Consider the following 22,666-nt stretch of genomic DNA (forward strand, 5'->3'; position numbering starts at 1 on the left):
AAGACCCCAGAACCCTTGTGCATGAGTGCATCACCGTATCTGAGCGTGTTGGATGGGTACGGGGCTGAATGGGTAGGAAAGACTATATGGGCTGGATTCTCAAAAAATTTGATTAAGAGTTGGAAATATGTGGTTCTGGAACACCTGAGTTTGTGGACTGAAAGTTAAAGCCTTTACACAAGCACCTTACAAACATGCGCAAATCCAGTAAAAGCAAAAGGGGAAATGATTAGTAGTATTCAGAATAAATGGAATATGAAATAATAATCATTTAGGAACTGGAGGCAAACTCACGTAGGGCCTGTACCAAGGTCAAACAACCTTGGGTAGCTCCTGAGGCTAATCCTTACTACAGAGGCAAAGACAGGGAACATATGATCAGTCTCTCTAGCTCTATGCCTCATTATTCTACTACACATAACTTCACTCATCTCTAGGTGTTCAGGCTCTCATTCATGCTTTTAAAAATGATTGAATGCCTGCTGGAAGAAAGCCTTTGTACAAAATTCTCTTGAAGGCAGATATGACACAGTTTGGGCCTATTCCCAAGAATGTAAGACACCTACAAGACAAATACCACAGGATCTCACCTATAAGTGGAACCTAATCAACAAAACAAACAAGTGAGCAAAATAGAACCAGAGACGTTGAAATTAAGAACAAACTCAATGTAACCAGAGGGAAGGTAGGAGGAGATAATGGGGGGAAAGAGGGAAGGGTTTTCAGAAACAACTAAAAGGACACATGGGCAAAACTAAGGAGGGGTGGGATCAGGGAAGGGAAGTGGGGATGGCTGGGATGGGAGGAATGGGGGCAGGTGGAAATGGAGACAATTGTACTTTAACAACAGTGAAAAAAAATTGAAAAGAAAACAAGGCATGTGCCTGATTTCAAAGAAGAAAGAAGTCAGTGAGAGGTCCTCTGAAAATACTTATTTGAGACTTTTTGAAACAATATGAAAACACAGAAGACAACAGGGGTGATGGAGACTGCAGAAAGAAGATGGTTAACAACCCCAACTGTATCAAAGGGATCAGTACAGATGCATACAAGATGGCTTTTGTTCACACAATTTCCTCTGACCACTGAGGATGAAATTATATGTCGTGAATGTTGAGAAATTCAAAACAGTGAGTGCAGGCAGGTGGAAGGGAGCCAGAGCATCACTCAATAGATGAGTCTTTCATACTTTCTTTGATGACATATGCATTCTCTAACCTCCTCTGGGTCCTACTTCTTTTTCTCTCCCTATGCCACATTCTGTCCTCATTGCCACATGACCCCATTAATAACTAAACAAACATAGAGTATATACTCTCAACACAGATTTGGGGGTGGGGGATTAAATTGGGTGATTGGAAACAGAAAAATGGAGGAATGGAGGAATTTATTTTTATCCTTTGTTGACTCTTTTGGTTCTTGAGACTTTAAAGAGCCAACATAGGCTTCTTCCTTGTTGATGTACTAAGCCCATGTAATACACATGGAATGAGGCAAGAAACGTCAGCACCATAGAAAAGCACATCTGATAAGTATTAGGTCGTAAAAATAATTGCTGATCATAAATTGAGACACTAACATGATGACAAAGAGTTTAAGTGTGAATTACTCCTTTACCCTCACAAAGTTCTGAAACGGTATTAATATTTGTTGTCATTTTATTTTACTTAAGGACAAATCCTTTGAGTTTTATGGTTGCCCTTCATTTTCTGGTGAGAGAATAAGGTGGCAACAGTACCTGAGAGTATAGGTTGGAGGTGACTATATTGTTTTTCCCTAATTTGGTTCCATAATTGGGAGCAGTGTGGTATTTGGGTAGATCCTGCAAGTTAGTCAGAGTCTTCAGATTGCTGTTGATCCCTTGCATAACATGAGATTAAAGTTGAGCTAATTGAAGCGTTTTGTTGCACATCTTGCATATCTTGTTCTGAACCTACATTGGATGAATAGGTGGAAGACGCATCTTGTACTGAGCTTTGGCAGGAGGCATGATGAAAATCTGGCTTTGTGTCTTCTGATTGTATCTCACTTGACTTTTGGCATAGACTTTTCATGTCCACTAGTTTGAGGTCTTTTGTTTGTATAGGGACTAGTTGCATATCTTCTTTTGGGATACCAGTGGACTGAAGATCTTGTTGGTTCTTACCTTGATACTGACTGTCTGGAACTATGTCATCTTGTGATTGCTGTTGAGGTACAGCATGCAGAGTGTGGGTTTCTTTGTATAGAACTTTCTGCTTTAGGAATTCTTTCTCTAATAGATCTTGGGTTTGCCAGGCTTGGGACTCCCAATTTAGGGAATGCTTCATTTCAAATTGGCATTCTTGTGCTTTACACTCTCTGTTTCTCCATTCTTGCATACTCCACTCTTGGGATTGTTGGCCTAAAGATTGCCAGTCTTGGTACTTCAGGATTTGGGATTGTTGATGTTGGTCTAGCTGTTCTAGGGATTTCTCCTCTTGGGCCTGCAGGTCTTTAGCTTCTTTATGTTGGCTTTGTTTCCCGAGGGATTTCTCCTCTCTGTCCTGCTGGTCTTCACCTTGTTCATTTTGGGATTGTTGTTTTAGAGATTGCTTTCCTTGGGATAACTGGTCTTCAGCTTGCTGATCTGAGAATTGTTTACCTTGGACTTGTTTATCTATAGAGTGCCTCTTTGGGGATAGCCAGCCTTTGATATGTTGGTCTAGGGATTTCTTCCTTGGGGGTTGTGGGGCTTGGATTGGCAAGTCTAGGAATTTATTTGTTGGAGATTGCCAGCCTTTACTATGCTGGTCAAAGGAATGCTTCCTGATGGATTTCCTGCTTTGGTGTTTCTCATATTTCCATTCTTGGGTCAGCAAATTTACTTCTGATTGAATGTCCTGATATGACGTATGTGTAAATTGCTGGTCTAGATGTTGGATGTTTTGTAGATGAAGGCCCAAGAATTTCTGTTCTAGCTGTTGTACACTAAGATCCTGCACAGCATGAAATGTTTGGGTTTCAAGTTGCATGGCTTTTATTGGCAGATCCTGTACTTGGGAAAGCATATCTTGGGAAGGCATGTCTTGTGCTGGCATGTCTTTGGGTATCAGGTCATGAGACTGTGTGACATGGTGTGTGGGGGCTTCATATAACAGGGTTTGTGCTGACAGAGCTTGAGATGGCAAGTGATTGGGTGGTAATGCTTCAAGACTTTTTACAGAATGGGATGGAAAAACTTGGAGTGGCAAGGCTTCAGCCTGCAGCATTTGGGTTTGCCTTTCAGAGGGATATTCAACAGCAAATTGTAGATCTTCATCATTTATTCGATCACTGTGTGCGTCATCTTCTGAGGGCCTTTTCTCTGACTTGGGAGGCAAAGGTTTCTGCTCAGTTTCTTCCTCATAATAGCTAAAAGGGGAAGGGATATTTTTCTGTTGTTCATCTGACCCAGATGAAGAAGATTTGTAGTAATTGTTACTGCCTTTTCTCTCTGAATGATGGAAGGTTAAAGGATTTCTTGAGACTCTTAACTTGAAGAAAGTATAGCCTCCAAAGAAAACAGGTTGTATGTTTGTTGGTGAGTCACCTCTGTTTGGCTCTTCTTGAAGGTCCATTTGTATTATAGCATTTTCATCAGGGATAGATAATTCACTCTCGTGAGTAACATCCAAAGGCAAGAGAAACACAATCTATAAAACCAAGGAGTAGGAGAAAAATTAGTATAACAGTCATTTTTTATGTTCTTTTCTTCTTGTATTCCCAAATTCTTTTTATCTCTGCCTTAAGACGGTAGATAGAAAATAACAACTACATGAGGAATAAGAAAACAAGTATCAGTACTGCCCTTACCATCAACTCACCAGTTTTATTTTGGACAAGTCATCACCCTCTATTATCTCAAATATTGAATAGGGGAATTTGATTAAGATAGTCTGAAAGTCTTTCTATACTTAACATTATAAAACTTCTAGGACACTTTAAATTATCCAGTCAGTATTCATATATTCAGCTTTATTTATTTATCAATTACCTACTAAATGAGCTAAATGCTGGAGATCAAAAATAATTAGATGTGGGTTTTGCCCATAAGGTGCTCATTACAAAACTAGATAACAATATAGTTTAGCAAAAGTTATTGTGTAAATAGCTAATAAATGCTTTATGCTAAATGCTAAATGCTTGCCTCAAAAGAAACTTTACAGGCAAGAAGGGGCTGGAAAGAAGTATTTGAAGTCATGAAAAGCAAGGAACTACATCCAAGATTACTCTAGCCAACGAAGTTTTTTATTTAGAATGGAAGGGTAGGTAAAGTGCTTTCCAGATAAGGTCAAGTTAAAGAAATTAATTATCACCAAGCCCTTATTATATGAAATGTTAAAGGGACTTATCTAAGAAAAAGAAGATGATCAAAAATATGAACAGTAAAATGACAACAACCTCACAAATATCAACAAATGAACCTAAAAGAAAATAAAAACAATGGAAACAAAAACTAAGCAAACAACTAGAATAGAAACAGAACCAGAGAAATGGACATCACACAGAGGGAGTTTAGTGGGGAGGGGGAAGGGAGGAATAGGAGGAAAAGGTACAGGGAAGAAGAAGCATAATTAGTAGACATAAAATAGATGGGGAGAAATAAAAATGGTATGGGAAACAGAGGAGTCAAAGAACTTATATGTACAACCCATGGACATGAACTAAGGGTGGAGGGAATGCTGGAGGGTTGGGGTGGGGTGGAGTGGAGTGGGGATAAAGGGGAAAAAATTGGGAAAACTGTAATAGCATAATCAATAAAAATATTTCAAAAAAAGAATGCAAAATGGTACAGTCACTTTGAAGAACTGTGTAACATTTTTCCATGGATGTATACCCATGTTGTATATGTGTCTCCAGAATAATACAAAGATTCAGTTGTCCAAGAAAATAACATTTTCTTATAAAGTTAAACATCCACTTGCCATATTACCTAGCAATCAAATCCTAGACACAACACACCAAGAGACATGAAAACATCTGCCCACACAAGGAAGGGAACACAAATGCCCATTAAAAAGTAAATGGATAAACAAATTGTGGTGTTTCTTTACATAAAAGGAACAAACTATTGATACATGCAATAGTATGGATGAATCTCATAATATGTTGCTAAACAAAAGAAGCCAAATACAGAGAGTACTTACATAAAATCCCATGTATATGAAGTTTGAGAAAGTAACAACTGAAAGAAGTAATAAAGATAATTTGACCATAAGACATATTCCAGGGAACCATCTGGGGTGTCAGGAATTCACATTTTTATTTGATGGTAGTTTAACTACCATCATAATTCCTTGAATAGTACACTTAAAATCAATATATTTTAATTATTTAAAATTATAATTCTATAAAGTTGATGTAAAAAAGGCAGGAAACCACTAACACAGGGCCAAGAATTGTCATCGATATATAGAGAGCACAATGGAACCACATTATTTGAGTCAGATTCCTGGTTGTTGTAAGACATTGGAGAGGTTACTCTTTGAGCTTTAGTTCTTTTATATGTAAAATAAAGGTGCTTTAATAATTTTCTTAAGATTGAGTAAGTTGGTGCTAAGTGATCATAATAATGACTGACATAGCATTAAGTAAATATAATTTCTAATGATTATTTTGTCATATTAGTATCACTGGTAAATATTCTTCTCTGCTTTCTCTCTGGTGAGGGAATTGCCTCACACACCCATATGACCAAAATATAAGCTCCTCATGCAACAGTAATATGAGTTCCCATTAAGTCCAGTCTTTCATACATTTTGCAGGGAGATAAGGAGCTATCTGAATAGAGATAGTAAGTAGAGCAAAGAAAAAGTTGTATAGTTGTCTCAAAGGTTAGAGTAGGCCTTCAATTTTAAGCTTGTACCTTCTTCACCATCCTAAACTTAAAAGTTTTAGTTCAGCATCTGAGAATATTGCTCTGTGCACTGATAGGCCAGACATCACCTTGGAGTGCCCCACTGGGAATCCGTTCTTATAACAACAATTGAACGCACCTCATTTGACCTTGTCCAGCACTTGCTTCTAAAGGAGGCTATAGTCACAGAGATGCTGAGCTCTACCAAGCTGATGATTAGTAAGACTGACAAAATGCCCTGCAAAAAAATGAATATAAATAAATGGCAATTAGGATGAAAACTGTTTCATTTTACAGATCTAAGCAAAGGACCACTTTACACTATATGGCCAAATAAAGTAAAACCCATATTGTAGATGCTTCTGTAGCCATCAGCGGTTGAACAATTTTCATCTCATGTCTTCCCAATAAGCAGAGGAAACAAATTCCAATGCCTGTAGAGGCCAGGCAACCATCTTACATGACTTAAACAGGTAAGAGGAGAAATGGTGGAGAATAAAGGTATTTCTAGAATTCATCCATTATTCAGTTTCAGGCAATAGTTACCATGTGGGAATAGGGGCCCCATGATGCCTGGTCTTTTTTTTCCACTTAAGAAAGCCTGATATACATATTTTTAATGTGAAATTTTCCAGTTATTTATTTACTTATGTAAATTAACTAGAACATATGTTCAGGCTGAATATAGCCCACAGATTTCCATTTTGCACACTCTGCTTTAAGGTAATGCATAAATCAAGAAGCAGCATGGAATAGCATGGTGTCCAAAAAGCATAGACTATAAGATAGAAAGAGGTGGTACAATTGGGTTCAAGGTTACACTTAACCTTGAGGAAGTGACTGAGTCCAACTGAATCTTGATTTTTCTGCAACACATTCAAAAGCTTAGATATACCCTGTTTGTTGGTGAAGTATTAGGTATGAAGTACCTACTGTAAATTTACTGGTTTTAGCTGTTGTACAAGAGATACCTGGTTTTGGTCTTTGTGGAACTTCTATCATAGTAAAGAAGGCAAACAGCAATAAATAGGTGATTACTTACTTAACTAAATTATGGTAGGTGCTGTGAAAAAGTGCTGGGAGCTATGCATGGCTTTCATAAGAGATCTGATCAGGTCTGCACTGGGGAAGGTAGAGCTGCAATCGAGAAGGATATCCTTAAAAAAGTGATGTTTCTGATTGGAATCAGGACTTCCGCCAAGATGGAAGCATAGGTGGAGACACCTATGTGCTTTCTCACACAACCAAGTTTAGAGACAACAAAATATTAGCGACAGAAAACACAGCCGGAACACAGAAAATTGAACTTTTCGGAAGTCTGATAACAACGAATTCTTCAGCCTGACCAGTGAGAGGGGTGAAGCCAGCAGCTGGTGGAGTGGGGTTGCACAAGAAAACTCCCTCAGATGGACTCAGGTGTTTGGATCCCAGGCATGGGGTTGCAACGGGCGGGCCCAGTGAGCAACCCAGTGCGTGACCCAGTGAGCGACCAGCCGGCCCAGAGAGGGTGCAGGGTGGTCGGGTTGACTGTGGTCACGCATTCGTGCACAGATAGACCAGCAAGGGAGTGGGCAGTGAGACGGGAGCCAGCAGGCCTCAGCAGCAAGAGGCAGCAGAGGGGGCCACCATTTCCCTGCTTTGACCCCGCCCCCACATACAGCATCACATCCCAGCTACATGGGCGGCCCCGCCCTGGTGAACACCTAAGGCTCAGCTCCTCCTACTTAACCATGCAGAACAGACCAAAAATGACTAAAGAAGATCTCAAAGCCCCAGAGCCCATAACTAAGTGACGAAGAAATAGAAAAACTATCAGATGTGCAGTTCAAAGCACTGGTGATCAGGATGCTCACAGAACTGGTTGATTTTAGTCACAAATTAGAGGAACACATGAAGGTGAAACTAATTGAAATGAAGGGAATTGCACAGGAAACCAATAGTGATGAAAAGGAAACTGGGACTCAAATCAAGGGAGTGAACCAGAAGGAAGAAAAAAATGGCCAAACAGAAAAATATGAAGAAACAAGATTTCAAAAAAATGAGGAGAGTCTTAGGAACCTCCAGGACATCTTTAAATGCTCCAACATCCGAATTATAGGGGTACCAGAAGGGGGAAATGAACAGCCACCAGTGGAAAACATATTTGAACAAATAATAAAGGAGAATTTCCCCAATCTGGCAAAGACAATAGACTTCCAGGAAATCCAGGAAGCTCAGAGAGTCCCAAAGAAGTTGGACCCAAGGAGGAAAACACCAAGGCACATCATCATTATATTAGCCAAGATTAAAATGAAGGAGAGAATTCTAGAAGAAGCAAGAGATAAGGGGACAGTCACCTACAAAGGAGTTCCCATCAGACTGTCAGCGGATTTCTCAAAAGAGACCTTACAGGCAAGAAGTGGCTGGAAAGAGGTATTCCAAGTCATGAAATCCAAAGACCTACAACCAAGATTGCTCTATCCAGCAAAACTTTCATTTAGAATGGAAGGACAGATAAGGTGCTTCTCAGATAAGATCAAATTCAAGGAGTTCATCATCACCAAGCCCTTATTATATGAAATGTTAAAGGGAATTATCTAAGAAAAAGAAGATTAAAAATATGAACAGTGAAAGGACAGCAAACTCACAGTTATTAACAACCACACCTAAAACAAAAGCAAACTAAAAGGACAGCTAGATCAGGAGCGGAACCATAGAAATGAAGATCTCATGGAGGGTTAGCAACAGGGAGGTGGGAGGAGGAGAAGGGGGGAGAAGGTACAGAAAATAAGTAGCATAGACGGCAGGTAGAAAATAGATAGGGGGGCAAGAATAGTATGGGAAATATAGAATCTAAAGAACTTGAGACATGTGGTCATAAACTAAAGGGGGGGAATGGTGGGGGCGGGCGGTGCAGGGTGGAGGGGAATGAAGGGGGGAATAGAACAACTGTAATGGCATAATCAATAAAATTTTTAAAAAGTAAAAAAAAGTGATGTTTCAATTGAAAGTAAAGAAAGAGGCGGGGTTCAGTGAGTAGGTGGAAAATGGTAGGAACAGGTCTGGGGAACATTTGAAGCAAAGAAAAACTGGTATTATGGCCCTGGGACAGTGAGTATTGATACCTTAAGGAATTTCAGAAAGTGGCAGAAGAATGGAGTGAGGAAGATAAAGGTCTGGAATGATGTCAGGAAGATAGGCAGGAAGTTTCTACAGGGTCTTACAAGCCTTTTCAGATTGGGGTCTTAATTCTGTTTAACAGGAAGCCATTGACTAATGTCCTCAGATTTACCTGTTGAAGTATAGACTGAAGTGTAGAAAATGGATGGTCTTTGGAACAAAAGCCAGTCCAAGAAATGCCTAAAGCCCATTGCTCTGGCATTTATGATTTATGATGTATGCATTACAGCAAGGAATTGTGGAGTTATAGAAATGAAGTCTGAAACAAATTAGATATACCATATTTTTGGAATATAAGATGCACTTTGCCCTTTCCCCCTGTCCAAATTTGGGAGGAATAATGGTTGTTAATGCTGCTGTTGAGTTCTGTTTACATTTACACTGGTGAAATATTATGTCATTTATGTTATGAAATATTTTACCACATTTTTTGCTTCAAAAATTTTTTTCCTATTTTCCTCCTCTAAAACCTAGGTGCATCTTATAGTCCCAAAAAATCATCTTTAATACTGTATGTAGAAACTAATCTTGCAATATCCAACCATGTGGGGCAGGAAGTAGGCACCAAAGTTTCATTTATATTGGAAGTTTAACACTTTCAGTACACAATTTCTTCCTTGTACATACTAAAATAATGTACAGTGGTGGCCCTCTTCCCACTATGAAAAAGGTAAGGATTATAATTAGGACAGGATTGGCCTAATTAGGACAGGATTTCATCTCTTATATTGATTGATCTCTAGCTTTCTTTAGTAACCTTTTATGAGTTTAAGTCTGGAATTTACCTCAGAACATATGGAAACACAATCACTCACTTTAATGAGTGATTATGAGGATCAAATAAGATCTATTGAGTAACTAATAGCTCTTTTTTCTTTTCCTCTTCATTGGGGAAGACAATTTCCCATGATTCCCCTTCACTTCCATCCAAATGGGTCAGATCTCATTAACAATCTAGAACAAAAGCTGTGAAGATGTGGCTGGTAGACAGAGAATGAAACCCCAGCATTCACTTGGGGAAGTAGAGGGAATGGCTTTTTTGATTTATTGACATGTGTAAAAATAATCTCATTGAATACTTTGTAGATAAACATATGAAATTATACCTACAATTACATTTTCTGGTAAAGACACATCTCATCTGCTTTAATAAGTAAAATGGGCACATTTATATACAATCATTTATCTTCTAAAATTATTAATATATTTTATTAAGCGACTTAAATGCCTTCTCCCACTGTATTTGCTTTTAGTTTTAGGTAAACTTTTAAAATCATTCTGTTCCTCATTAATGCTGAAAAGGTAAAGTTTAATTCAATCCATGTCAACCCTAAAGGTAATAGTTAAAATCTGTTGACCATTTACACTGTACCAGGTAGTATTCTAATTTAAGTAATCCTTCCAATGAGGTAGATACTCTTATTATCTTCATTTTTCATGAGGAAAACTGGGGCTCAGAGAAGACAAAATGTTAGGCAAGGCCACAAGCTTACACGTGACAAAACCAGGATTTCAAATCCAGACTCGAACCACAACGTGCTTCTCAACAGTCAGTTCAAATGTGGACACAGCATCAGTTATCGAATCGGTGCATCATGAATATCTCAGATAAGATTACAGAGATTTCATTGTACAGAACAAGACCACTTACAGTGAAAAGGATTCTACCTATAACACATATTCCTTCGATGGAAGGCGAGTCGCAGTACTGGTGCTGATGTTGAAAGCTGATAATGGTGAGAGCAATCCCAGCCACTGCAACCAAGGAACTGATCACATTCATGGCCATGACATCTTGCCCCTGGGAAAGTTGTTAAAAATAATAAAGGCAAACAGTTTTAGGATGAGCCAGGAAGCCAAGAAAGAGAAGGAGTAGAGGAGGGTGCTCTGTGGTTAATGCTTAAGAAAATGTTCTCCATCTCTGAGTCTGTCCCCATTTTCCTTGTTAGTTCAGTTTGCTCATTAGATTCCACATATGACTGAAATCATATGGTATTTGTCTTTCTCTGACTGGCTTATTTTGCTTAGAATAAGAGGACTAAAATGGTAATGAAAATACAACAAAGATTAATTTTTTTAAAGAAAATGTTTACTTTATCCTATGCACCACCCTTCACAACTGATAAGCAAAATAGTGTGTTAGAAATTATCTTGGCCTTGTAATCAAACCTGATTTTGAGTCTAGTGAACTATTAATAGAATGTCATGCAAGATAGCTAATCTCTTGGAGTCTTGATTTCTACCTTTAAAAATGAGAGTGATGTCACCTAATTTTAGGGCAGTACCCATTTAGTCACCTATTTTAATAAATATTTAGTGCACACCAGCTATGTGTCGGACTCTGCATTAGGTCCCTGGGACATAGAAGCAAGCAGGGTAGATGAGGTCCTGCCCTCACGTGGCTTAGATCCATTACTCAAGGGGGATTTGCACAGTAACCCACCACATCATCATTAACATAATTCACACGTGGTAACAAATTGGGACTGAGGCTTAAAGGTCCTTCCATCCTTCCTTCCTTCTTTCCTTTCCTTTCCTTTCCAGTGTTCCACCAACTTGAAAGTTCACATGGCCCCATCCAAATGCCTCTACTCATTCCATTTTATATTATTATTATTATTATTATTATTATTTGCTTATATGTCTGAATCCCTTTGAAGGGAGGATAATATCTTCATTTTAAAGAGGAAAGAAAAATCGCACATCTCAATTTTGTAGGTACAACCAAAACTGTCCTCAGACATTGCCAAATATTCTCAGGGGGGTGGGGGAGGGGCTGCAAAATCGCTCCCAATTAAGAACCACTGAATTAGAGCAATGGTTTTCAACTTTTTTCATCCCATAGCACACATAAACTACTCACATTCTCAAAAAATATATATTTTTTTACTGAGCTGACAAAAATACTGGGTATAATTTTGGTTCATTTACACCAATGGCTATTGTATTGACTGTGTCATTTTTATTTGACAATCTAAGGGAAAAGAGGTCAGTGCCTCTGACTAAATAGTCAAGTCTCGGATGTTTTAAAAATTCTTTCAGCACATTGTTTGAAAATTGCTGGAATTTGAAAATTAGAGGAGTGTAGGAGGGCTTCCAATAAGCAACTTTTTCAGTTTAGTTGACCAGGGTGATGAGAACCAGTGGGAGGGTGTAGGGCTAATGATGACACTGACCAACAGCAGTGACTTGAACCACAAACTTGGCATGTAAAGATTTTCATAGGAGATCTTGGATTACTGAAGGCTTTGTACACAAAGATGAGATAAAGCAAGTAGAAGATTTCAAATTACATAGGAGCCACGAAAGTGACTTACCAGACATTTTTCCTTCCTGTTGAATCCTGTGACATATCCTGTAATAATAAACTTTTAAGAAGAAAAGAGACAAAAGTTAACAAGTGATGGATTTGACCACTTTACAATATAATTAACTTAGGAGGTTATGTTGTGATCTATTGGTCTGTGGTTCTCCCAAACCAGTCTCTCTACCTAAGCATCAGAGGAGGAGGGTAGAACTGATGTAGGAAATACTGTGCTGGCTGTGCTCAGCACTGACCAAGGCCTCTTTGCCAAGGTCAGCTGGGAGAGGCAAGCCCCTCTCCAAGGTCCAAAAGATACCACTCAGATGTTTGGCCCAGCTGGGCTCCAAAAAGAAAGATAATCCTGGACTCTGAGTCTGGGAAAGGGAAGAGTGAGCTGTGTCTGTTCTGAGCAGATGGAAGGAGACTTTCTCAGGGCAGAACTCTCTGAAGGCTGATATGCGGCCTGGAATCTGGTAATGATCTCAGCCACTTCTTCTTTTTTTAATTGAATAAAGATTTTGTTATACCGCATATACAGTGAGCAACTGGTACAGAAAAGGCCATTTTTGGTTATTTTGTGGATAATTTTTTCCCATAATTTCTCCCTCTAAAGTATAGTTCTCTAAGCAACCACCACGACAAAGGAAGCATTAATTAACTATTTTATTCAGATACCAGAATGTTGGGCATATACTGTCCCATCTGTAGTTGTACCAGCAGTGAAATGAACATGGTTTATATACTCAGCTATTCTTTGAACTCCAAAAACTATTGAAGTCTTTTCTGAGGTTCACCAATGTTTGCACAGCATTTGAATGTTCTCCAAATGTGGTAGTTATTTGATAAATGGCAGTTTTTCATGATGCTGTAAATGCAAATCCTAATGTTTTATCAGACGTATCCACAAGGGTTCCTGAAATCCGAGGTGGTGTACTGGAAGCATGAGGAAGCTTGAAGTACTTGTACTGCCTCTTGCAGAATCAACAAAGTACTAAGAATTGCTGGTCGTGTGATCTGGACAATTCCAAATCCATCTTCTCTAAATGATGCTGCTACTGAGACAGACCTTCCAATGAAAAAACAGCCTGAATAGAGGTTTGTGGGTGCTTACAGAAAAAATACATTATCAGTACCCATTGTGACAAGAAATTCTTAATCTGTTCATGTTTTTTCTGAATTCATGAATAATCACACTGGGCTGTCTCACTGTCTTGCTCTTGGCACCAACAATAGATGGGAGATTAGAAAGTTCATTCATTTGCTGATTAGAAGCAGAAGTCCATAAACTTGGCCTTCTTCTTATCAGCTGAGAACTTTGAGGTGACCCATAGCAGGTGTTTACATTAAAAATTCCAGCTGTCTGATACAATTAGACTAGAACCAAACTGAAACCCAAAAGGTCTTGCAACACTGAGTATAGAAGGCCAGGGAATCTGGCTAAATTTGGGGGTCTGAAAAGTGGTTTCTTTTGGAGAATTCAATTTCTTAGTTTCTACTGGGTATGATGAAGACATCACCCTTCCATTTTTAGTAGCAGCTTTTTGATAGATAACCAGCTTCTGAGTCATATCATTTAGAAGATTCAAACACTCCCTGGAAATAGCTGTTCAGTTGTGGAACTGTCCACTTGGTTGGCTAATATTAAAAACTTCTTCCTGTCTTCATGAAGAATATTGAGAAAGCAACATCAGGTCCTACAAGGCCAAATACTTCATGATAAGGGGCAGATTGCTATTTAAAACTTTTAAGAGACCTTAATTTGACTCTTCTGAAAATTGTCATTAAATAGGGAACAGATGAGGCTTTGTGTCATAGACCTTGAAGAGTATCCATGAGATGTACCAAGCCATCAAGAGAACTCACATAACCAGACGTGATAGAGAGATTCAAGCAACCACTCACAGTATCAAGAGGTCTGTGAACTTGATCATCAATCTGAAGGTCCATAGCAGTGCTTTGGGAATAGGGCCAAGACAGTAATATGCAATACAGATATTTTAAATCAAGAATAGTGATCCAATACAACTGCGATTACCTACTAAGAGCAAAGATCTCCTAAAGCACAAGAACTTATATTGCTGTATGATGGAAAATGGAGGATAGTTCACATTGTTAAGAAAATACAGGAGGCTGTAGCTATAACCCATAAAATGCTCCAGCCAGTAGGAAAAAAGGTGATACTTATTTAAGCAGGTTTGTGCAGCTGGGTCATCGAAGCTCTTAGTACTTAGTACTGTTCTTAGTGGTTTCCAGGGCAGGAAACCACAAGAAAACTGCATCAGCCCTTTGTTATCTCTGCAGCACATGAAGCCACCATCACTCCCATTGCAGCATGAATAAATAAGTACATGAGCTTCTGAGGATGAGTGATATCCCTGAGGATGAATGAGTGCCAGTCTGGAGCAGAGAATGGAAGGCACAATGCATAGAAGTCTACACTGAAAATACTTATTATTATTACTACTGACAGCAGGAAGAAATAAAAAATTACACAACTCTATAGATCATTGAAAGAATCAGACAGCCACTGTATAGGATGAAATGAATCACTGCTGCTGAAGATTGTAAATACTGTGGTACAGATGGGTAGAAGCAGCACTGACCAGACAATACTTGCAACTATCCTCCAGCCCAAGTAGGCCAAAAGATGTGCCATGACATCTATGTGCCAAGCACTTCCCTGACCTCCCAAGGCCAGATATGTTCTCCATTAATCCTTACATGGTTCACCCGGTATTCCATTCTTATGCGTGCTTAGCACAGGTTATGTTATTTTTACTTCCTCATTTCTAGCCTCCTTATTACATGGCAAACCCCAACAAATTCTAAGAGCAATCCCCCAGTTCTCTCAAAGAGGGTCTATTTACCAGAACTCTCAGCACCTAGGACACTGCTGAAGATATACTTTGTGCTCAGTAAATATCTTTTCAATGAAAAGTGGAGTTTTAACAAGCTGTATGCCAGAATCTCATTAAAATGTATGCATGCAAATCACACAAAGTCATACTGGGAAAATTCTTTGTGAAAAGGACAAGTGAAGAGTTGGTCTGTTTGGTTTTTCTACAGTGCAGAGTGCGTAGTTTGAAAATCATAGTCAATATTATATTATTTGTATTTGGAAGAGAAAACACTACTAATTGTCTTTGTAATGCAGATTATAAAAAAGGCATAGAATATTTATGTTCTTCAAAAGAGTAGAGATTTTAATGGAGATAGTGGTCTCATTTATTTTTCATTCCATCCATTTGTCCATTGAATGATGCATTCATTCATGCCTACTGTGCATTCAGCATGAGTCTAGACCCTGAAAATGAAACAACCAAGACAATATTCTTGCCCTCTTGGAGACTGTGTTCTAGTGGGGGGAGTTCTAATGAGTCTACCCTTAAATATTGTGGTACAAAAATAGGAACCAAGGCTGTGAAGATTGGCTGGAAATAGCACTCTACTAAGAATTTTATTTATAGCTCTATAATTAACTAGATAAATGACGCTCATAAAATTATTTCAGGATAACAAGGGGATTGAACCATAATGATCATCTTAAAATTCTCCTTAAGCTGTGAGAGTCTGTGATTCTATGAGTGCTAGCTAGGTATTGGGTTGACCAAAAAGTTATCTTGTTTTTTTCCACAAGATGGCTCTAGTAGCACTTAATTGTCTTTAATTTTATTCAAAACAGTTCTGTTAAATTGTATTGTGACAACTGTCATATCAGCGTACTTTTTAAAAAAAAATTGAAATTGGTAAATTTTGTCTAGCCATTTTAATATTGAAGATAGAAGAATATATGCAACATTTTTGGCATATAATGCTTTATTATTTCAAGAAAGGTAAAAACACAACTGAAATGCAAAAAGAGATTTGTATGGAGAAGGTGTTGTGACTGATTGAATGTGTCAAAAGTGGTTTGCAAAGTTTCATGCTGGAAATTTCTTACTGGACAATGCTCCAGAGTTATGTAGAGCAGTTGAAGTTAGTAGCGATCAAGTTGAGCTGTTAACTGAGAACAATCAACATTCTACTATGCAGGAGATAGCTGATATACTCAAAATATCCAAATCAATAAAGTTATTGATGAAAAATTTAAAAATGTCTTTTATTTTACAGGAAAAAAACCTTACAGACTTTTTGGCCAACCCCATATTTTTAAATTAACTCTTCTCAAACTCAGTTTCCTTATTTGCAAAGGGAAAAGCAGGGTGTTCACCCACTTAATCTCCCAGATTGATAGAAAGGAGCTAATGTCTTGTTATACACTAAACAGTTTTGGAAACCTTTAAACACTGCACACCTACAAGTAGTTATTACTTTGATGATGGCAGTGCGGTGACTAAATGGAGTCACTTATCTTCCCATGGAAGGGACTGGTCTTTTTGGGGACCATATTCATAGGATTCATTATCCCAGGACTTGAGGCCAGTCTTTATAGTAATTTCTCTAAAGTTCCCAACAGTACTCACAATAAGCGCTCCCCAGAATGGATATCCTGTGAAGAAAACAAGTGGAAATCTTTGGGAGTAACTGAAGTAATTAAATGCAAAAATTGTCCCAATGCTCACAATGATCAAGGCAAGCAGGATCTGAACAGCCTGTGAAGAGAGAAATAGGTACATGAGGTCACAAGCGCCTCAGTGTCTCTGGCCTGGTTCTCACAGGTCCCTTGGGCTTCCCTCAAGCATCTGTCACTCTTCCCTCTTACTGAATGCCTTCTCTTCCATTGACCAACCATTCTCAGATTTTCAGAAGGCCCATTATTTCTCCTCATCACACTTGCCTGGGTCCTTCAGGTTCAAATGCTTTACTCTCATTTATCACTACTTGCTATAACCCCTGGTGTTACCAATTTCTCTTGTATACGACAAATTTGAGTATACGTCTGACTCTACCTATAGATTGCAAACACCCTAAAGACAGAGACTACAGGCTATTCACCTTTACACCTTTTTTCTTCTGTAGCCCCAGCATCCTGTTACTTTCCCCACTCCCCAATACACACACATTTTCCACATTCACTGTCTGCTTTTGGGATTGTAGCTCAGCCCAGTTCTCTAAAAGTTTATAAAATTCACTGATGCAGAGTGGAGAAGTGAGGGTGAGATTATGTCTCATATCTTCATGCAACAGCCTGAATAAAGTGGAGAGGAACCTAGTGAGCTTTTCAGCTGGCACAGAAGGGAGCTCTGTGGTGGGCCCATGGCTCTTCTCAATGCAGAGCTGTTCCTTCAGCACTCTGGGCTCTGTCCCTAGGCTACACCTCTGTGTCATGGTGCCACAAGTAGTGATTTTACTCTTGTACTAAGTACTCTTGTACTAAGTATCTTACTCTTGTGCATACAGCTCCCTTCTAAGTACATTTATGACTGCAATTGTTTTTATGTGTGTGTCTACTTTGTAGCTCACTATGGAGCACTGAGTGTAGTTCTTAAAGACTTCCCAATGCCTGCAACAGCACAGAGGGGAAGTTTAAACTCTAATGGCTTTTGTTACAATCTCAGAGGTGCCACCATATTCTGAGGTCACCTCTTCAATAAAATATTTGGAAAAATTACTCCAGTTTCTTGCATCTCCTCTGCTGTAACTCAAAGACCAGAACTGACTCCTCAGGAAACAGCCGTAGGATTTCCTTGAGGTGTGGGAGTTAGTAACTGTAGTCAAATATTCTATTTTGCAGAGTTAAATAAGCCCTCAGAAACATTTCTAAGACATGGGACATAATGTGTATTTTTCTAAACAGAATTTTTATTTCTCTTGTTTATCCAAAATCTAGGGAAACTGTATTGGCTATATATTGGCTCTTCTACAGATGATCCAAGTATTTGTATGAGCAAATGACTTAGAAGTATTTTTGATTAATCAAGAATGATACACTGTAGTTGAAGGGTGAAGAAGGGGGAAGGGAGTCTACTCCCTCCCTGAAAAGTATCTCTGGAGACATACATGGAGAAATCATTTCTTTTTTCCCTTCCAGGAAGACCCATGGATGAGAGAGGACTTACCCCCAAGACTCTGGGCTCTCCCTTGAGGAAATCCAGCAGAGAGCTATGAGGCCCATAGGGAAACGCAGTCAATACGGTTTCATTTGGTTGTAAAGTGATGGCATGGGTCGATCTTTTGACCTCAAATGATGACCCCATGATTCAAAGGCAAAACTCTATCTAAAAAATGAGTGAGCAGACTTTGTAGCCACAATCATGGTCTTCCTTCAGTCCCACGTGGAGTCCTTAGCAATGAGCCCATACTGATTACTCACCTCAGTACTAGAACCACAGAATCACAGTCATTAAGTCATAGAGTCTTAGAATTCCAGAGCATATCCAGCCCCGTATCTTCCTGGTGAAGAATCCAGTTATCCAGAGGACTTACTTTCTTGTCAATTTGTTTAGAAACAGACAGTAAACACAAAATAAATGGGCAGTATATATAAAAGCAAAGTCTAGCATCTATATTCATGAGATATAAAGGAACTAAAGAATGTAGAATATGCACTATGCTCTAGGCACTGTAGAAGGCGTTTTGTTTTAATATGCATTAAATTTTATAAAGCAATTCTACGATGCTGAAACTGAGGTACAGAAGGGTTAACTTACCCAAGATCACATACTAAGGGACAAGAGAAAGAGTCAAACTCTGCTTTTATGTCTCCAAAATTTGTGCCAATTCTGCTCAATCATGCTTCCACCCTCTTTCAGAAGGAGGTTCCACTTGTAGTTAATGAATTGCTTCCTGTATCTTTCAACCATATCCCTCTGTAGTATAAAATCAGTCATTAAGAAGATGTAGGCCCAACATCATTGCCACTTTAACAGAGCATATTTTAGCTTTTGGAAAGACCAGTAAAGCTAATTCTACTCTAGGTTTTCCTGGTTTCAATTATACAGTTAAGACAATAGAAAGTCTTTTTTGAAATTTTACTTTCTATGTCAATACTTTATATTCCTATATCTGTTATGATTTTAACTATTAACTCATAAAGGAAAATGATTTCAGAAAACCAAAGAAATGCATATATATATACATATATATATATGTATATATATATTCAAATACTCCTCATGAAACAGCCATAGGATTTCCTTGAGGTGTGGGAGTTAGTAACTATAGTCAAATATTCTATTTTGCAGAGTTAAATAAGTCCTCAGAAACATTTCTGACATGGGACAAAATGTGTATTTTTCTAAACAGAAATATAGACTTTCAATATAAACTTTCAATATAGACTTTGTTTGAAATATAAACTTTAAAACAAAGATACTATTTGAATATATATTTAATATTTCCTCGTTTGTGGCAACCATACATAGCAGGGTTTCTGCCTCAGCATTGCTGGCCGGTGGGGCCTGATGATTCTTTGCTGCAGGGGGTTCTGTGTATTGTAGGATGTTTGGCAGCATCCATGGCCTCTACTCACTAGATGCCAGCAGCGCGTCTCAACTACGGCAACCAAAACTGTTTCCAGACCTGGCTAAATTTGCTCGCTGGGGGTGCAAAATCATTCCAGGTTGAAAACCACTGATGTACAGAAATAGTCGTAGACTGTTCCCCCTGTTATTTTTTTTATAGAGAGTGCCTCTTTGTTTTTTACACCCAAACCACAGAGAAGGAATGTATTTCTCAGCACACCTTTTTTCTGCCAATGTTAATTCGGGTAAATTTTAATTTGTGTCTAAAGTGCAATGCAACATTTTAAACAAAACAAAGTCTGGGACAAGTCTGTATGTAAAATCTGAGCAGAACTGACCGGCCATCAGAATCATGCGGAGTTTCAAAAGCCAGTTGCGCAAGAAAAGAGAAGTGCGCCCCCAATGGTGCTGACTCTAACTGCAGCCACGAACTGCACACACAGCATCTTGACCAATTGCTGTGATTATTTGGTGAGCAAGTGATTGCAGTACTTTAAACCTTTTATAACCTGTTAACTTACAACTTATATATAAATAATTTATTGCCTTTTACTCACATTTTAGAAAATTGGATAGGACTTTGAGTTAGCCAATAGCATATAATTTTTTTCCTTTAAAATAAGGAAAAAGAACTGTCTTCACGTAAAACCCCTGGTTTTTAGGAATGAATTACTGACATTAAGTAGAAGAAGCTTATAATTCTATATGCCTTGGTTATTTCAAAATGCATGTCATTTTGATTGTCGGCCTCTGCCTTTGCCTCCTGCTTCAGACTTTCAAACTTTTTAAAAATGGGCTCTCTAATATTTCAATCAGTGGAATCAGACCAGAAGGCAGGAACTAGGTTTTCCATGGAGAGGTGAAATGACAGAATCCTTATGGGGTATCTATAAGCAGGGTGATATTCTTTGAGTGGAAATGGAATTCCCTCTTGCCTTCAACCTGCAGGAGACCTCTCTTCCTTGAGTTTGACAAGTAACATCTATCTAGTGCTCAGTATGTGCCAACACTGCTCTAAGTAAAATGAGATATTCACTCCCTCATTAAGTGCATCTTTCTGTCAGTATTACCAAATCACCTTCCCAACAACCTTGAGAAGTAGGTTTTTATTATCATAGCTATTATTGAAGACATACCTGAGTACTGTAGTTACTGCTGGTTAAGTGGTGGGGCTGAAATTTGAACTTGGCTTTTTCGCTTCCACTCTCCATGCAGCAATTCAGTGTGTATTAGTTTACTATTGCTATGTAACTACCACAAATCTAGTGGCTTAAAGCAGTACACATTCATTAGCTTGCATCTTTTGTGGCTCAGGAGCCATGGCTTGGTTGGGTGCCTTTGCTCAGGACTTCGCATGGCTGCAGTCAACAAGTCAGCCAGGATGTATTTTCACCTGGAGACTCAGCTGAGGAAAACCCACTTTACGCACATTCGGAGAGCTGACGGAATTTGTTTCCTTATGAGCATATGAGTAAGCTGGCTTTGCTGGCTAGAGGCAAGAGGCTGCCATCAGGACCTAGGGGTTCCTTCAATGCCTTGCTGCCTCACCTGGCTGCTTACTACATCATCAGACCAAGGAGATCTTGTACCAAGTTAGGTAAGATAGGAGGAAAGATTGTAGAGTTTGTGATAAAGGTCTGAGTGTGTGTGGCTCAGTCACTGATTTTGGGTTACTGTTTGGGGGAAGATGCATTTTTTAAAAAATTAAGAGTGAGAACCCAGAGTTCTAATGTGTATGTTAAAGATTTGCAATATCTGCTTGGATTTGGTTGAAACCATTCACTCCTCTTGCTGTGAGTTCATTAGACCTTCCTGTTAGTGGTTTTTGCCTAACAGTTTTCCCAATGGGAATGTGGTAGAGAGGCAAAGGGAGGAGTCAAGAACAACTCCCAAATTCCTGTCTTTGGAAACTAGTGGGTGGTCATGTCATTTGTTAAAGACAACCAGGTTGGGGGTTGGGGGATAGCAGAGGAGAGTTGAAAATGAAAGATGCAACTTTACTGTACCTTCTGTCAGTTTACAATGTTATTCCAGGTGATTTTTTAAATTTTATTTACTTATTTTTCAAGTACAGTTTTCTCTCTATTTCTCCCATCCCAGCCCAACCTGCCCTGTGCTCCCCACCTCCCTCCCATTTCCGCCCCCCTTAGTTCTTGTCCTTGTGTCCTTCATACTTGTTCCTCCAAATCCCTTCCCTTTTTTCCCCTTAAATTCCCTCCCCTCTCCCCTCTGGTCACTGTCCCCCTATTCTCTATTTCAGTGTCTGATTCTTAATATAGTTCTCCAGCTATACCGAAGAAACTTTTTGTTAACAGCAAAAAAACAAACAAATAAGAGATAGGTCCTGGATAGAGAAAACTGTACTTGAACAACAATTAAAATTTTTTTAAAAAAGAAATATGTCCTGGATAAAATATAATTTTATTGCATTGCTTGACATATGAGATAAAGAGGAACCTCAAGTGTTCTGCACCCAAGTTTAAAATATTCACAATTGCACACACACTTAAAAACCATTCAAATAGGAGCTGAAACCTCAGCAGGGAGTAGTAATTGAGTGCCCTAATGTAGCTTACAGACTACTGGAGTAGACATACAATTGACAAATAAAATACATAGTGAGTCACATGGTAGTAAATACCATGAAGAAAGAAATAAGCAAGCGACAAGGAAAGAGGGTTACAATTTTTATAGGTTTGGGGAGGGAGTTTTATTGCAGCTCAGAGATTTGAAGAGAGACCTGAAAGAAGTGAGAAAACAAGCAATAAAAATAATTGAAAGAAAATCCTTTCAGGTAGAGGAATGCTGTGTAATAAAATAAAAGAATATGCCAAGTGACAGCAAAAGGCCATTATGACAGGAGTAGAGGAAGCAAGGAGGAGGGAAGTCAGAGAGAGGATCGGAGAGGAACTGAGAGTTTTGATCTTATAAGGACACTTAAGG

At 38.7% G+C, this 22,666-nt stretch overlaps 1 protein-coding gene and 1 pseudogene across 1 annotated transcript; both read right to left on the reverse strand.

The window, feature by feature from the left end:
- Positions 1-1,829: 1,829 nt before the first annotated feature.
- On the reverse strand, positions 1,830-18,457 carry MS4A14 (membrane spanning 4-domains A14). The gene is made up of 6 exons (XM_037137826.2): positions 18,320-18,457; positions 16,784-16,912; positions 12,334-12,384; positions 10,668-10,817; positions 5,997-6,095; positions 1,830-3,653 (listed from the first exon to the last, which is right to left on the reverse strand). Exons 1-6 carry the CDS (start codon positions 18,455-18,457, stop codon positions 1,830-1,832), a joined length of 2,391 nt encoding a protein of 796 aa, XP_036993721.2.
- Positions 13,068-14,976, reverse strand: LOC119043675 (nucleoporin NDC1-like; annotated as a pseudogene).
- Positions 18,458-22,666: the final 4,209 nt, after the last annotated feature.

This window comes from Artibeus jamaicensis, unplaced genomic scaffold, assembly GCF_021234435.1.
Source record: "Artibeus jamaicensis isolate MK-2021 breed Jamaican fruit bat unplaced genomic scaffold, CSHL_Jam_final scaffold_614, whole genome shotgun sequence".
Classification (NCBI taxonomy): Eukaryota; Metazoa; Chordata; class Mammalia; order Chiroptera; family Phyllostomidae; genus Artibeus; species Artibeus jamaicensis.